We start from the raw sequence: 18959 nt of genomic DNA on the forward strand, positions 1-18959 counted from the left end.
TGCTCCTGGAGCAGGAGGCCTCCCTCCTACTCCAGTCCAGAGCAATAGAACCAGTACCATTGCCTCAGCAAGGCCTGGATTCTATTCCCGGTACTTTCTAATCCCCAAAAGATCGGGAGGTGTCCGTCCAATTTTGGACCTACAAGCCCTCAACAAGTATCTTCAGAGAGAAAAGTTCAAGATGGTAACCTTAGGCTCCCTGCTTCCTCTTCTTCAAAGAGGAGACTGGCTCTGCTCTCTCGACCTCCAGGATGCATACACTCATATTGCGATAACTCCATCTCATCGCAAATTCCTGAGGGTTCTCGTAGGCCCCAAGCACCATCAATACCGAGTGCTTCCATTCGGCCTAGCATCTGCACCACGAGTCTTTACAAAATGCCTTGTCGTGGTTACCGCCTTCCTCAGGACTCAAGGTGTTCACGTCTACCCCTATCTGGACGACTGGTTAATCAGGGCTTCGACTCAGCAATCCGCTCTGTCATCCCTATATGTCACCTTAAACACTCTACTTTCACTACGAAAAATCCTCCTTAGTCCCATCTCAAACCTTATTGTTCATTGGGGCAGACTTGGACACCTTACAGGCAAAGGCTTTCCTGCCTCGACAACGAGCCCTCACTCTTGTGTCTCTGGCGCATCAGCTGCAGTCTCAACGCTCGACGACTGCTCATCGTTTTCTCATCCTTCTAGGACACATGGCATCCTCAGTTCAGGTCACACCGATGGCCCGCCTGGCCATGAGAATCATACAGTGGGCTCTCCCTCCCACCCTACCCCTCCCACCCTACCCCTCTGCCCACCCACCCCTAGGTTTGTATTTCTAATGTAGTCATCCTAACTTCATAATAGGCAACCAGATAAATTAGTAAATTGATTATTCCTTAGGTGCACCAATCAAATAACTTACCTAAATGAGTACTATTCAATGCAACTGCTGTGGAGCCTTTATATTGAGGGTAATCATATGGAAACTTAAGGCTTGCCCCTTTTGTTCAAAACTCTCTACCTTGGAAAAGGAGCTGGATGACTTTAAAGCTGAATTAGCTTCAATAAAGAGAGTCTCAGCCACGGTACATTATTCAGGAAATAATTTCCACTTACCACTGAATAACCAAAACTCAAGAAAAAAGAGATTTACCGTGGGCTCAGGTAGGATAAGACCTGTAACCCACAGACACCCATTATTGAAAGCTGTGCAACCCACAACTCTATCCCACCACTCACACAGGCCATTAAGGAACTTTAAAAGTATTTCAGTGGGCTCTGGTAGAATAAGACCTGTGTTCCGTAGACACACACTGTATCAAGTGCAGCAAGTACAAAATGCCTTCTCTGTATTAAATTCTGAAGAAGTCCTTGAGAAAAAGATTGAAATGTTATCGGAAAAGAGAGAAAAAACCCAATGCATACAGAAATTCCAAATCAGAAACCAAACGAAAAAGCTCACAGTGATGGATGATTCTGTCATCAGAGGCATTAATATCTTCCCTTGCACAAATGCAAAGAGAAAAGTGGATAACAAACTTCAACTAAATAGGTCACAAAAGGAGTCCAGGAACAGCAGTAACCTGAGCAAAGAAAGCTGGAAAGCTATGAGCACAAATGCTCGTAGTTTGGGTAATAAAATCCCAGAGCTGCAAGCCCTAATGGTGGAGGCGGACTTGGACATTGTTGCTGTCACGGAAACATGGTTTACGGAATATCATGACTGGGATACGGCAATACCAGGCTATAACTCCCTCTCTTGTTGGTTCCTGAACCAATTGCTCCATGAAGCAGTCATTTCCCTGTACGTATCAGGATCAGTCCAGATGGTGGGGTTATGTCCCCCGTCCAGCAGATGGAGTCAGAACAGACTTCGGAGGGCGTAGCCTACCATTAGCAATGGTAACATGGAATAGACTTAGTTTTTGGGTACTTGCCAGGTTCTTGTGGCCTGGATTGGCCACTGTTGGAAACAGGATGCTGGGCTTGATGGACCCTTGGTCTGACCCAGTATGGCATTTTCTTATGTTCTTATCTATACATCCATGAAAAACCTGCTTGCTTTCTTCCTGCATTCTAGGGCTCATTTCATGACCCTACTGAAAGATAAAAGATTACTTTTAACTTGTGAGTCTCCATTGTACACAAATGTTACAGGCAAACACCCCCGGACAAGCTGAGATATCCGAAATATATCAGAGGGTAGGAAGAAACCACCAACTCTTTGTTACACACTTGAAATTCTAGTTGACCTCATCTGAGTGGTAGAGGGTGAAAAAACATAATTCTGGGATGGTATAGGTACAGGGGATCCTGCCTGGTGGCAGGAAAGGGACCCGATGCCTCCTTAAGTTTCCTCACAAAGGAGGAAATGTGTGGCAAAAATTGTACTGGACGATAACAGTTCATCAACAGAGGATTACTTTTTTTTACATATGCACGCTAGACATTGTCCACGAAATTAAATACCCCAAGGGGTCCTTTGCATTTACACTAATGTTTACTGTGGTACAATGTCTAGCGTGCATATGTAAAATAAAAGTAATCCTCTGTTGATGAACTGTTATTGTCCAGTACAATTTTTGCCACATATTTCTCCTTTGTGATTTATCTATATGTGTGTGTTTCACTGTGCCCTCCTCTTGTGCTTTCGTCCTTAATTTTCCTTACAGCCCTATTTTTCTATGATTTTATAATTCTCTTAGAGTGTGCTCTGGATAGTAACTTATCACAACTCCCAAGCCAGGCACCAGTATTAGAAAAATGTTGTTCTCTTGCATTCAGCCCTGTTTTATTTTTGTTACAGGAACTCCTGCAGACCGGGACATGAAGGCACTATCCACTAACCCTGAAGTAGCACAGAAGGCCGAGCCAGAGCCACAGCACTTAGTGGTAAGAGCACATGTCAAAGATTCAAGGTTCCTAGCACCGTAGAGCAGGGGTCCTCAACCCAGTCCTCAGGACATAAGGCCCGTTAAGCTCAGTAACCTGTTTCTAAAAGTGGCCAATCCAGGTCACAAGTAACTGGAAGGATCCTAAGGGGTAGATAGATTCCAAGATGCTTATCCCAAGAATAAGCAGTGGATATCTGCAACTCCACCTTAATGGTTTATGGCCTTTCTTCCAGGAACTTCTCCAAATCTTATTTAAATGCAGCTATACAAGTTTCCATACCGGGTCAGACTGAGGGTCCATCAAACCCAGCATCCTGTTTCCAATATTGGCCAATCCAGATTACAAATACCTGGCAAGTACCCAAACATTAAATAAATCCCATGTTACTAATGCTTTCATCACATCCTCTGGCAATAAATTCCAGGGCTTAATTATGCATTGAGTGAAAATATATTTTCTTTTATTAGTTTTAAATGTATCACCTAGTAACTGCATTGTGTTTACTCTGAAAGATTGTTTTACTCGTTCCACTCCACTCATTTTATAGACTTCTATCATATCTCCCCTCAGCCATCTCTTCTTCAAGCTGAAGAGTCCTAACCTCTTTAGTCTTTCCTCATAGGGGAATTGTTCCATCCCTTTATCATCTTGGTCACCTTTCTCTGTACCTTTTCTAATTCTGCTATATCTTTTTTGAGATGTGATGACCAGAACTGAACACAATACTCAATATGAGGTTGCACCATGGAGCGATACAGAGGCATTATGATATTCTCTGTTTTATTCTCCATTCCTTTCCTAATAATTCCTACCATTCTATTTGATTTCTTGGCCTCTGCTGCATACAGAGCAGAAGATTTCAACATATCAACGATGATGCCTAGATCCTTTTCCTGAACGGTGACTTAATATGAAATCTTGCATTGTGTAGCCATAAATTGAGTTACTCTTCCATAACTGCATCACTTTGCATTTGTCCACATTAAATTTCATTTGCCATTTGCATGCCCAGTCTCCTAATTTTGCAAGGTCCTCTTGCAATTTCTCACTATTCTCTTGTGATTTAACAACTTTGAATATTTTCGTGTCATTGGAAAATTTGATCATCTCATTCGTTGTTAAAATCAATGGTCTCGGAATGGATCCCTGGAGCACTCCACTATTCACCTTTCTCTATTGGGAAAATTTAGCATTTAGACCTACTTTCTGTTTTCTGTCTTAACAAGTTCCCAATCCACAATAGGATACTGCCCCCTATCTCATGACTTTTTAATTTCCTAAGAACTCACTCAAGAGGGATATACTTAGCCAGTCAGGTCTTCAGTATATCCACAATTAATACGCATGAGAGGTTTACAATCCCTCAGTTGTATGCAGATCTATTTCATGAATATCCATTGCAGATATCCTGAAAACTCGACTGGCTAGGTGTGTCTTGAGGACAAGATTGAGAACCACTGGCATAGAGCCTCTTTGGTAAACTCATGCTGTCCTAATACCTGCAGATGATGGTCATTCAACCTAACAGGGACTGGCATTTTTTGGATCACTGCAGATTTCTCCCAGTATGTTGGAGCATAAAATATTGGCTCTGTAATTCACCTCTGCCACATCTTTTGTCAATTCTTCCTCCTATTGTGGCAATCTCTTCTTTCATAGAAATGTGTTGGCACCTTAATCAGAGCATGGGGGAGTAGGATCAATGTTCCGATCAATGAGACCTTTTATTGCTTCTCCTTCAATGCCTTTCATCTTACACCATCACATCCTACTGTTATAATGGGGCCCTTATAATGAACTACCACATTAAAAAGAAGAGCAATCTGTGTGGAGCAAGACTACAAACAAATAACAAATCTACAAAAAAGGGGGATGCTCTCTTTAAAGTTATATACCCCTTAAAGGGGCCAATGCAATAAGATGCACACATAGCCACATTCCCATGGCACCCAATGCAATATTTAAATGAGGCAGAGTTAAAAAGGGCGCACTAACAGAATTGAATGTCCTTAGCGCTCAATAGCTTGTTGCATTGGATGCACAGTTGTAACAGATGTTTTATCTTGCTCCTTTTTTTTGCTATAATTCACTTCAGCAACCTCAGCAAAATATTAAGCACACCTTACTATGGATGTCCAAATTGTATGGCGATAAGAAAAATGCTTGAGATCCTCCAGTTTGTGGAGCCTCTTAAGGAGATCGTGGCGGAACTGGTAAACGATATTCTTATGGAGTTACTGCTGAGGATATGGGAACATTCCCTCACAGTGCCTCCAGTGAACAAAGAAGGCTGATGAGGTCTAACGCATCCAGAAGGCTCCCAAATTCGATAAGCAATAGCTGCCCCACCAATCGGTGGTAGTGGAATCGCTCTCAAGAAGGCCAAGTGGTCTCAGACCCATTCATTGGCACCCCCGGGGAAGGATCCCAGAGCGACGGGTGCACTTGGGAGAAAGGTGTTTCAGGAAGCCATACTTATTGCCTGCATAGCTTCCCAAGAGCTCTACATAAACTAGTACTCGCAGGACATCTGGAAGCAGGTGCAGGAGGTGGCCGAGCAGCTACCTCAGCAGCAGCACAACACCTTCATGTCACGGGTGTATAAGGACTTGAAGTGCGGGAAACACGAGGTTCGAGCAACCTACAATATTTTGAAGACTACATCGAGGGTCTCTGCAGCAGGAAACTGTGCCCGCAGAATGGCATGGTTGTGGGCCTTGGATCTCCGACCATAGGTATAGGAATGACTCGCTGACGTGCAGTATACTGGGGAGAATCTCTTCGGAGATAGGGTGAGGGATGCAGTGGCCCAGCTCCGGGACCATCATGAGACCCGCCAACACTCCGGATCCGTCTTCCTTGGCTTGGTGATCGGCAAGATCAGGGCAGAGGAAGCCTTTTGCCAGAGGAAGTACTATTGTCTGCCCCCCTTGCTCCCATCAACAGCATCAAGGCGCCCACGGCCGTTCCAGGCAGCAGAGAGCCCCCCAAGCCCCAGCCGGCACATTAGTCAACTCCAGGGATGGGGTTTTGACTGAGTCTTAGGGAGTGTAGTCCAGTTGCCCATACCCAAGACAATGGAGCCACTAGTCGGGGGCAGGCTGCGGTTCTTTTCTAACCAGTGACCCAATATAACCTCAGAGGGCTGGTAGCACATCAAGAGGTATTTCTAATAAAGCTCTCCTCCCTCTTAACGGCCAAAGTGGTTGAACCTGTTCCACCAAGGCAAAGAGGGAGGGGGTTTTACTCCAGGTACTTCCTGATTCCACAGACAACAGGAGGACTCTGCCCCATTCTAGACCTAAGGGCCTTGAACAGATCTGTCAAAAAAGCAAAGTTCAAGATGGTTTCTCTGGGCACCTTAATCCCCCTTTTGCATAAAGGGGACTGGCTATGCTTCCTCTATGTGAAGGCCCACACACTCACATCGAGATCTTCCCCAGTTACCAGAAGTATCTTTGGTTTGGGGTGGGAAAACAGCATTTTCAGTATCGGGTGTTGCCATTCGGGCTAGTGTCCATCCTATGAGTCTTCACAAAATGCCTGGCTGTGATGGCAGCGGCACACCTCCACAGGCTGGGGTGCATGTTTTCCCTTATCTGGATGATTGGCTGGTCAAGTGCACATCTCAGGCAGGGGCTGTCAAGTCCATGTGCTTGACCATCCAGGTGTTGAAGTCACTAGGGTTCGTTATCAACCCAGCTCATCACCTCAGTTGGACTTCATTGGAGCCCTGTTAGACATGGCTCAGGCCAAGGCCTTCCTGCCTTGTCAAAGAGCCATTACTTTGATGACCATCGCAGCAGGTGTCAGCCTGGCACATGTTGAGGCTGTTGGACCATATAGCTGCAACCATCCATTTCACTCCCTTGGCACGATTACACATGTGCAGAGCTCAATGAACCCTGAGGTCGCAGTGGTGCCAGGCCACACAGAACATCCAGGATTATATATTGTCACATCGCCCCTCTGGGATTCTTTGTCTTGGTGGCAGGTACTTTCAAATCTGGAACAGGGATGACTTTTTGAAGTCCTCCTATCCAAATTGTCCTAACTATTGATGTGTCCACTCTGGGCTGGGGAGCTCATGTATATGCGCTCAGTACTAAGGGTGTCTCGTCTGCTCAGGAAAGCTTTTGTCAAATCAACTTCCTGGAGCTTTGGGCAATCAGGTACATGCTTTGGGCTTCCTGAGATCTGTTGTCCAACAAAGTTGTCCTGATCTAAACCAACAACCAGGTGGCAATGTGGTCTTTCAACAAGCAAGGAGGTATGATATCTATGCCAATCTTGTGATGTATGAGATACGCATGGAGAAACTGGAAGCCCTGCAAATTTTTAATACCACGGGGCCTGCACAGAGGAGGCAGCAGAATGGGCTTCATTGCCAGTAGCAGCGATCGGTGCCTCCCCAATAGCCACACGGCAGCAGTGACAGTGGCAGCAGAGGAACGAGAGAGGCTCCGAGGTTGCTGGCAAAAGAAAGAGAAGGCTGGGCGGGCGGGTCTGCCTTCAGTGTGTGCATGTGTATGATTGAGAGCTCTGTATGTGAGAATGGGTGCTGCAGGTGGATTCCAACCTGCCAGCAGCAGCAGAAATGAAGATGAGAGCCTGACGCTGCTGGTAGATCTCAACCAAAGAAAAGCTGGAGATGCCTGCGGGTTTGTCTGAGAGAGCGCGTATGTGTATATGAGCTTGTATGTGTGTGTGTGTGTATATAACAAAGAGAGGAGAAAGTTTGTGCATCCCTCTTCCACTAATCCATGACAATCTGGAGATTACTGGAAATCAAAAGTTCCCAGGATGGTGTCAGTTTTTAAAGTTTGTATCACTGAAGGGAGTTTGGCGGGTTTTTTTGGTTGTCCTGCGTCAGAGAATGAATGAACAGTGGGGGGGTGGGGGGGCAGCACAGTAACTGTTCGCACAGGGCAGCATAAAAGCTATCACCGGTTCTGCTGCAGATCCCACAAGTGGTCCCTGGACCAGGGGATTGGAAATTGGATATTCCGCCTCTGGGGGAGCCCAGATGTGGATCTCTTCACATCCCCTTGCAACAGAAAGGTGAGCAGAAAGCCCTAGATCCGTTCTCCTGCCCCAAATAAAAACTGCTTGATTACCTTCTACACCTATCGGAGGCTGGCTTGAAAACCAAATCCATTAAGAGTTCATCTCAGTGCAATTGGCGCATACCACTATGGTACACTCATCTCTGTACAACCTTTAGTTGTATGTTTTATGCGGGATCTGTTTCAATTAAAGCCTCCCCTGAGGCCTCCTGCTATGTCTTGGGACCTCAACGTGGTGGTAGCTGAGCTGATGAAAGCTCATTTTGAGCCGCTGTGCACCTGTGACAAGTACCTAACCTGGAAGGTCATATTTTTGGTGGCAATCATCTCAGTGTGCAGGGTCAGCGAGCTCCAGGCTCGCTGACCCTGCACACTGGATAGGGCAAGGTGGATAAGGTGACTTATCCACCTTGCCCTAAGTTTTATCATGACAGGGTGGTCTCGCATAAGCACCCTAAATTCCTGCCTAAGATTGTGATGGATTTTCATCTTAACCAGTCAGTCGTCCTGCCAACATTCTTTCCCAGGCCTGATTTGCACCAAGGTGACGAGCCCTGCACAGTTTGGACTGCAAACGAGCCTTAACCTTCTATTTGGAGTGAACAGAAGCCCATAGATAGTCCACCCAACTTTTTGTATCTTTCGATAGGTATCTAGTTGATAGTTCTTCACATGCATGATCATATCCAAATGCTCCATCTGTAACTGATTCCGCGATTTGGTTTTCGTAGCATTCATTAAACTGAAGCCACATTCACAGTCTACACTGGATGCCATGAATGTTCCTCCAATATCCATCAACACAGCGAGGTCTTTGAATTGTTCATTTTGAGTTACAAACGACAACATAGATGACAAATTTGAAACAACTTTGTTTTTGATTTTCTCAGCAACAACAAATTTGAAGTTGTTGTATTGATCAACTACTGTTAACTCCTCAGGCAGAAACTCTTTATATTGAGCACAAAGTGATTTTATGTTATCAATTCCGAAATCGAAGTCACAATTGACAAGTGACCAAATATCAAATGCAGCCCATGCCTGTACTTCCTCTTCTGGAAACCTTTCATCCAGATGGACACACAAGAGATTGATAAATGTGATCTGTGAGCTTGTGTTGACTGCACTATTGGTTGGTACCTGTAATAGTGCTTTAACACTTTTGACTCCACTGAGATGAGCTTGTTAAATATTGACTTCTGATCTTGTTCAGTTTGCCTTGAGCTAGATGGTGAGCTTCTAGAGTTGTTAAACCCTTCTTCTGATAGAACATCATTCAAAATTTCCAGAGCTACCCTAAACTCAGATGTGCTCAGCTTCTTGAAACAGTATTTGGCAATTGGGTCTTTTCCTTGCTCTTCCTCGAAATATTGTAACAAAACAGCATAGTTTCAAACTATAGCTTGCACAGCAAAATGCCTCGACAGCCATTGCACTTCATTTAAAGGTCTGAATGCTACTGAATCATACTCTGTGGCATCAACGATTTCTTGAAATTTAACTCTTTTCGAAATAGATCTACTAAACATCGAGTACACAGTTCTGATAAGAGTTTGTGTCTTGCATCAGTTTGACTTCTTTCCATGTATCAGTTATTCCTAAATCTTCACGATGTGCTACACAGTGTTGCTGAGTTAGATGTGGGATTTCTTTTTTCATCTGTATTGCTACTCCATTTTTTCTTCCTAACATAACAGAGGCTCCGTCCGATGTAAACCTAACCATCTTCCTTAAATCAAGCTTGTTTGCTGTATAAAAGAGTTTGATGGCAGATACGACTAAAGCAGCATCGCAATGTTGTAATCGCAAAATGCCACCAAACGATACTTTGTAATCCAAAGCATTGCTAGGCCAATACTTAAAGTAAAGTATTAAGCATTTGATCAAAGATATGTCTAGATATGTCAGTGCTTTCATCAACGGCTAAAGTGTGGAACAATGCCGAAGAAATTTCTTGCATTATATCATTTTGAACATCGCTGTTGATGACTTCAAGAAATTCAAATGCATAATTTTTACTTCTCCAACTATCTGGCAGCTTTACAAATTTGGCCATGTGTTCATTTATTTCTGTAACAGCCAGCATAGAGGAGTTCAATTTGATGGCTAGCAAGACGCTGTCAATCAGGACCTTTATCTCATCTGGATTTGAACACTTCCATTCTACAACGATTTGCCTCCTTTGCTTTTCTTCTGGAGTCTCTAGTAACAGGTTCTTCAACCCACCGTGAAATAGTGGATTCATATTTTTCAATTTTGTTACACTGTCAATGTGAGATTTACCAACTAGTTGTCTTTTGAGGAAATCCAGTTTCCAGACCTCGTTCCAACTTTTACCCGTAGAAAACTCTCCTACAGCTTTCGCTTTAGCGCAGATCAGACAAAAGACTCCTTTATCTTCATCATACGAAAAAATTTCACGCAGGGCTACACGAGTTAGGCCGTGCGACTTTGCGGTATTAGTTTCAACAGTCTCATCTAGTCATTTGGATTTAAATGATGTAGCTGTTCTCTTGCGTTTAACACCTTTATTCATTTCTGTTTTTATGCATTCAAATCTTATTATCTTAATTGTAATTAACTTAAATATTATCAACTTATTTAATCTTAACAAGATGACGCTATCTTTTTCTAATGTTCTTTATAAATGATTTATATTACCACATGGCGTCATATACACTCAGTCATCTAGCTGCTGACGCAGAGCATAGATTCTTGAACACGTAGCTAGCCTCGGAGGCACGGGACAGATTTAGTTTTTGGGTGCTCACCAGGCGCTTACGGCCTGTATCGGACGCCGCCGGGCTCAATGGACCCTCTGTCTGACCCACTACAGCCATTTATTGCGTCCTGTTCGTGGAGCGGGTAGAGATCGGCAGGGGCTGCGGGGGATCGTCATGGGCTGAGGAGAATATCTGGGGGATGGAAAGGGATGAGCCGGGGGTGGGGACGTGTATGTGCGTACGCTCGAGAGAACGGATTGGCGCCAGGTTTACGAGCTCGCCCCGGATCAGTCAGGCTAAGCGGGACCCGGGACCAGACGGGGTACACTTGTGTATTGTGTAGCCTATCAGTGCTAGCATCCCATACACTTTGGAGCAAGTGTTTAAACCAATACTATGGACTGTGTAGAGATGAGTCAGAGATCTCTTAACCCACAGAGTGGCACAGACATTATGTAGCACATATGAGGTGTCTCCCATCATTGCTGTGCAAGTATAATGATTTTATGTCTAATAATTTGCCTAGTTTTTGGAAAAACTCTAGGATTAAAATCTCTGTGCGCTAAACTTTGTACCATGTGTGCGCACGCACACGCGCACAGCTTAGAGGGAACATTGGATTCAACCATATGTGAAGATTACCAACTTGCTTGTCCTTGGAGAAAGCAGAGTTGCTTACCTGTAACAGGTGTTCTCCAAGGACAGCAGGATGTTAGTCCTCACGAAACCCACCTGTCACCTGGCAGAGTTGGGTTTCTCCTATTTTGATTTATATAATTCTATGTTATAAGACTGAAGAGGGACCCTGCGTTGGATGCATGGTATATAGGGCATACTGAGCATGCCCAATGTGGCAAGTCAAAGTTCTAGAAACTTTGACATAAGTTTTCCATGTTGGGGCTCCATCTGATGAAGTCACCCATGTATGAGGACTAACATCCTGCTGTCCTCGGAGAACACCTGTTACAGGTAAGCAACTCTGCTTTCTCCACCAAAAGCAGTAAATTAAAGTATCACAATGATACTAAGGGGGCGGACACACTTATTACAACACAGAGTGTATATTTTTTAATGTTTCTCAGGAGCCCTTGACTGCAAGCTGACTTTATTCCACCTCCGAGGCTAGAGTTAAATTTGCTGCATACAGTGTGCATTGGGCGCCCAGTGCTTTCTTGCATCAAGGGCCAATATCTGATGTCCTCATCCACATGCAATTAACATCTGAGAGGCACTAATGGATTTGTGTTTGTTAGGGTGCAAGTTTTAGGTATGCTAATCTCCTTACTGCATCCAGCACTATTCTAGTGCATCCAAAACACGTATCCAACCGCGTGTAAACCTGGGCGCAATTTATTGCATAGGCTCCAAGATTTGCTTGTAGCTCTAAATGGGAAGCTCTGCTTTGCTGCTGGGAGAGATCCTGCATAGTTAATAAAGATATTTTCAACCACAGAGTCAGGCCTCCCATTTGATTTATCTTGGGAATTGTAAGTACATCCTGTTTAGCATTAACTCCTTCGTATTTTACACATTCACAATAAAATTATCCCAAGAAAGTGACTCTCTTCAGGTTCCCAGATGTCTCATGGACATTCACACTGGTCCATTCACAAGGTTGTTGAACACAAAATCTAATATGATACGATGCTATCCTCTTCTGTCTGTCAGAAGCAGAGTATGTTTTAAGATTATTGTATAGTGTTTTCAGCCATTACCATGAACCTCATTAAAGCACTCCTGAGGTTTTTACTTTTATCTGTAAAGGTGTTGGAGAGGGCTTTTATCTATTCAGACAATCTTAATTAAGTTTACGGTAATAGATGGAGTAACTCAAACTTCTGTGGCAATAGGAGTCTTACATATGTCTTGCTCTTAAGGTAATTAAGATCAGTGGTAACGCAGCAACATGCACATTTAAATTCTGTCTTCCTCCACCTCATCTTGGTATTTTATTTCATTGTGCTGCATAGAACCATTCTTGTTTCACCTTAGTGATGGCTGCACTTTCTGTAGTAAGTGACTGAGTGTTTCACAATAAAAGTTTTTCCCATAGATAAGCAGCTGAATTAGCCATGCTGTCTGGGTACATCCTCCGTGCCACTAGGTGGCGGAGCTCTCTAAGATCACCCAAAGTCTTTAGATGAGGTGTTCCCTCCTGCCTGTCCCTGTGCCTTCTCGAGGCTCCTCAATCTGTTTTTTTCCGCGCAACTAACCACACGCAGAGCTCTACGGTTCTTGTGAGGAAAAGTTGCTGTGAAGAAAAAAACTGCAATTATTTCTTTAAAACTTCAAAAATTACCACAGAATATTTACATCATGCCTCGTCCAGGGTTTAAATTCTGTGAATGTGGTAAAATTATGTCTGTAACTGACAGACATCAATTTTGTTACATTTGCCTTGGTCCAAAACATGATCAGGCAAACTATACAGATTGTGGACAGATGTCCCCAAGGGCACAGCACCAGAGAGCAGCGCGGATTGCCCAGCTCAGAGAGGACAAGACGGGCTCGTATGCCCCCTCTGATGCCTCAGCCAGGTCGGCTCCGGGACTGTAGTCGACCCCCAAAACCCATGTCCATCGAAGGCCCACATCTGCTGACCCTCCAGGTCACAAACAGAAAATAAAAAATAAAAATCCTTCAATACAAATGGCTAGGGACGCACCATTGATGCAGCCTGCATCGGATGCGTCGATACCAAGTGATAAGCCGTCTCAGCAGTGCCCCGAGGTTTCGGAAAAAGATCAGCACATCGACGCATTGGAGCAACTTCGAAGCGCTGACGCAGCAGAGCAGCGCCAATGCACAGATGCATCTGAAGAGCGTCGACACCCAGGAACTGATGAAGATCGACGCAGCAGCGTATCTATACCTGTAAAACAAAATAAGAAACACACATCAGGTCATAAAAGGCCTAGATTCTTTATTTCCTCCACATTTATCGGGAGGATCTTCCCATTCATCTGAGGTTTTTTTATATTTATAACTTTTTATATACCGAGGTTCAATTAACAAGATTAATTATCACTTCGGTTTACATTACAACCAGAAAAAAATAACAGAGACAAAATGAACAGGGTAGAAGTAACCTGGATTAAAACAATGAACAGGGTAGAAGTAACCTGGATAAACATAAAATGGGTGAAGCAAGTATAGAGAATTGGGTCTGTATAACTTGGGCAAAAAGCAGGGAAATTAAATAGGGGAGGACTATGAAGGCCTCAAGTTGGATAGTGTACTCATGATGCGGATAAGAACCAAGGCTGAAGTGAGTAGTTATGGGAAGGACTCTACTTCATCTGAGCATCATAGGAGTTCAGTCTATCAAGAACCTCTACATTCTAAACTTCCTTATCCACCTCAGGAAATCGGACGCCCTCAAGGACCGAACCAGGATATCCTCAAAGCAGCCTTACCTCTATCAGGTCAACAACCGAATATGGGCCCCCCTACATCCCTATCGGTATGATACATTGACACAGATTACCTCTATTTTACCACAATTTCTAACATCGGCTCAACAACAAAATCTACCAAACCCTGACCCACCCGTAGAAGTACCTTCAGCACCTACACCAGAGCCAGCACCAAGAACGCTGCCTGCCAGACCATCTCCTCGATCAGTAGATCCTCCTACTTCACCTTCATCAACGGGTCATCAACGGGCTACCCGTCTGAGCCACAGGACTTGCCTCCAGAACCGGTATCACCACCAGAAGATCTCACATACTCCCAATTTTTTGAGAAAGTGGGTCACCGATTGGGGGTAGAAACGGAAAAGATTCCTGATCCTAGGCAAGAGGTGTTTGGGTGTTAAAAATATTTGATACACCAGCTGAACCTACAGCACTTCCTTCTCATCTAGTGCTGGAATCTCTATTGGAAAAGGCTTGGGAATTCCCCAAATTCAACGACTCCAACTTCAAGGAAAACGGACTTGAAATATAGGATGTGAGATTTCCCTTTTTACACCAACGTGCAGTTACCGCACGCATCTGTCGTGGTTGAATCAGCCATGCAAAAGGCATTCAAATCTCGCTTACATTCAAATAATCCGCCCCGCAAAGACAACAAAAATTTAGATGACTTTGCTCGGAAAGTATATCAATCAGGAATCCTTAACGCTAAGATACAGAACCATCAATTCTATGTAGTTCAGTATCTTTTTGAATGCCTTCAGTCCTTAAAACCCTTGCTACAACAAAATTCAGCAGATAATACGCTTCCATCTGAATTCCATGATATGGAAGACTGGCATGGTTACGGGCAAGTGCCATACATGAAGACGTTCACGACAAGCTCACTAACCTGCCCTGCCAACCTGATAACTTGTTCGGAGACAAACTTACCGAAACTGTGGTGAAGTTAAAGGAGCAGAAAGTAGCTGTACTTTCTTTAACTCAGCATGATTCTTCAACATCTAAACATCAGTTTGGTTCATACAAAAGACCTTTCCAGAGACGTCAGTATAGGCCTTATACTACTTATAGGCCTCAACCAAACTGCCAACAGCCTTTCCAACAACCAGCTTCTCGTCAACGCCCATGTGTAGCTCGTCAGCCACGCCAGATTACAGACCCTCAACCCTCTAAAAATCAACACAGTTTTTAGAAATAATACCGCCACCACTACACACTCAGATAGTAGGAGGTCGACTTTCTCACTTCTTCACTCAATGGAGCAATATCATGACAGATTCCTGGGTCCTAGCCATAATAAAGAACGGATATTCCCTCAATCTTACATCCCCACCTCCTCTTCCGCATTTGAGTACCAAAAGATTTCAGAGTATTCATCGGAAGACTCTCCTTCAAGAGATCAGTCACTTACTTCCACAACACTTATACAAGAGGTACAACCTTCCCAACATCTGAAGGGTTTTTACTCAAAATACTTCCTCATTCCCAAGAAATCAGGAGGTCTACATCCAATTCTGGACCTGCGCTTCCTCAACAAATACATTCGAAAGGAAAAATTCAAAATGACTTCTCTCAAATCAATCCTTCCGTTCTTGCAACCCATGGATTGGATGTGCTCCATAGATTTAAAGCATGCATATGCTCATATCCCAATACATCCCAAATCCTGGAATTACCTTTGTTTTCAAGTGGGAAAAAGACATTTTCAATACAAAGTCCTTCCCTTCGGCCTCTCATCTGCTCCCAGAGTATTCACGAAATGCCTAGTGGTAGTGGTGGCACACCTCCGTTGTCGGGGGATTCAAATATTTCCTTATCTGGACGATTGGCTTCTAGTAGCCCCAACTCCCGTTCTTCTCCAAAGCAATTTAATGCAAACAATTGTCTAGACCAGTGGTTCTCAACCTTTTTTTGGCCGGGACACACCTGACAGATGGTTCTCACATGCGTGACACACTGAACATGTGACCATCACGGGGCTAAATGTAAACATGCGCTCTGCATCCACAGGAATCCCCTCAACCCCTAGCAATGAGTTCAGAGCAGATCTAGGGTATTACCCTGTACAACTCACCATACAAAAAAGATATTCTGGTTCTGATGACATCCCAGTAAAAGCAAAATGCACTCCTTTTACTACCAGGTAAAATAGCCTTCCTTATGAAAAGACAGTAATTTACTACTAATGCATATCCTATTGAGAAAACACAACAAATAAGATTGATACACATGCCTACATGCTCAGTCACACACCCTTCACCAAGTACAGAAAAACCACAAATTATAAATATGGAGACAGAAACTGGAATGGAAAACCAAAAAAGCACTCTGCATGCAGTGCGAACCTTGAGAAATGGAAAGAGAAATATAGCACCTAACAGACTCTCTCAGGATTTGCAATAATGCACACAAACTAACCCGCACAAAGTTACACCTATATTATGGAACACACTAAAACAGATGTACCTACAAATGTCGGTAAAAAAAACAAACTTTAAACAAATAAATAAAAAAAGTAACAATCCTATCTAAGAAATACAACTATTAAACCAGGCCCCAAACACTAATACATTTCCTATTGGGAAAACAGAATAAGCCAAGCTGCTATAGAGCCCCACACAGAAATAATTGTAAAGCTATACTAAAAATGTTACAAAACAGCTGCTGAACAGAATAATATCCAACAATTAAAAACTCATAAAAATTATTAAAACATGTCCAAATATCAATAAAATATTTTAAAACAGCAGACATCGCATAATACCCAACAAATAAAATGGCAGTCAATCAAGAAAAATAATTTAAAAAGCCACCTTTACTTAACCTCTCCAGCAACTCTCCTACTCCTTTCCCTTCCAGGCCAATAGCACTCACCAGAAGCAGCAAGGGCTGCTGAAGCTCTGTCCTCACAGTCCTCTTCCTTAGCGCCCACAACCAGTCACTCACACTGACACCTCCAATTAGACCCCACGACCAGTCTCGGTCTCTCTCACACCAGTCATCTTCCTGACCAGTCTCTCTCAATCACATTCATGGTCTCTTATATACAAGCTCTCGGTCATACACAAATGCTCTCACACCCATTCACACCAGCTCTTATCCAGGCTTCTATTCACACCTACACACACAAGCTCTCACCCCATCACCCATTCACACCAGCTCTCACCCAGGCATCCATTCACACCCACAGACACAAGCTCTCACCCAGGCATCCATTCACACCCACAGACACAAGCTCTCACCCAGGCATCCACTCACACCCACAGACACAAGCTCTCACCCAGGCATCCATTCACACCCACAGACACAAGATCTCACCCAGGCATCCATTCATACCCACAGAGACAAGCTCTCACCCAGGCTTCCATTCACACCCACAGAGACAAGCTCTCACCCAGGCTTCCATTCACACCAGCTCTCACCCTGGCACCCATTCACACCCACAGACACACTCTCTCACCCATGCATCCATTCATACCCACACACACAAGCTCTCACCCAAGCACCCATTCACACCAGCTCTCATCCAGGCTTCCATTCACAACCAAACACAAAAGCTCTCACCCAAGCCCCCATTCACACCAGCTCTCACCCTGGCACCCATTCGCACCCACACACACCAGCTCTCACCCAGGCTTCCATTCACACCCACACACACACACAAGCTCTCACCCAAGCACCCATTCACAGCAGCTCTCACCCATGCATCCATTCATACCCACAGACACAAGCTCTCACTCAGTTTCCATTCACACCCACACACATAAAAACTCGCCCAAGCACCCATTCACACCAGCTCTCACCCTGGTACCCATTCATACCCACAGACACAAGCTCTCACCCATGCATCCATTCACACCCACAGACACAAGCTCTCTCTTAGGCACCCATTCACACCCACACACACAAGCTCTCACCCAAGCACCCATTCACACCAGCTCTCACCCAGGCTTCCATTCACACCCACACACACACACAATCTCTCACCCAAGTACACATTCACATCAGCTCTCACCCATGCATCCACACACACACAGACACACCAGCTCTCACCCAGGCACTCATTCACACACAGACACACCAGCTCTCACCCAGGCACTCATTCACACACAGACACACCTGCTCTCACCAAAAACGTATTCTTTCTTCACTGCAGGGATGGGCTCCAGTTCCGCCGCGGCTTTACTCCGGTGGGCCTTCTTTTTGCGCCACCATGGGGATGGGCTTCCGTGGTAGCCTCAGTCGGGGTCGGGTTTCCTCTTCGCCGCCACAGGCTGTAGCAGCCTTGATTCGTCGGAGTTCGTAACTGCTATTTCTCCCATCCCACCCCTGGGCTAGGCGATGCCTGCCTCACCGGCCAATCAAAGGCTTCCTCCCTTCTTCCTACTCCCACTGGTAGGTAGCAGGGAGGAGGTTTCCGATTGGCCTGCGTGGGGGCAGGCAGAATGAAGGAGGCTTCCCATTGGGCAATGGGGGTAGGAAGAAAGGATTCCATTTGGCACGCGAGGGCTGGAAAAGGGAGAAGGGAAGTGCAACGGGCAGTGGGACACCGAGAGACACGACACACCTGCCAGTGTTTGGCGATACATTAGTGTGTCGTGACACACAGGTTGAGAAGCTCTGGTCTAGACAATCTGGGTCTTCTCATAAATTATGAAAAATCTCATCTCCAACCTACCCAGACCCTGGTCTTTATCAGAGCATCCATAAATACCATTCGGGACAAAGCTTTCTTACCTCCACCCAGGGCAATAGCACTTACTTCTCTAGCCCAACATCTACTAAACCTTACCACTGCCTCAGCCTGCCAAATCCTGACTGTACTGGATCATATGGCAGCATGTACATATGTAGTCCTGAACACAAGA

At 44.6% G+C, this 18959-nt stretch overlaps 1 protein-coding gene across 2 annotated transcripts in view; it reads left to right on the plus strand.

Moving 5' to 3' along the window:
- The window catches only part of POLD3 (DNA polymerase delta 3, accessory subunit), a 128385-nt gene that overhangs the window by 87731 nt on the left and 21695 nt on the right, over positions 1–18959 (plus strand). For both annotated transcript variants that reach the window (XM_029602080.1, XM_029602079.1), the window contains one exon: positions 2795–2880. In XM_029602080.1, the coding sequence (XP_029457940.1) occupies positions 2795–2880 (86 nt within the window). The remainder of the gene's footprint in view (positions 1–2794; positions 2881–18959) is intronic.

Source organism: Rhinatrema bivittatum, chromosome 5 (assembly GCF_901001135.1).
Source record: "Rhinatrema bivittatum chromosome 5, aRhiBiv1.1, whole genome shotgun sequence".
Lineage (NCBI taxonomy): Eukaryota > Metazoa > Chordata > Amphibia > Gymnophiona > Rhinatrematidae > Rhinatrema > Rhinatrema bivittatum.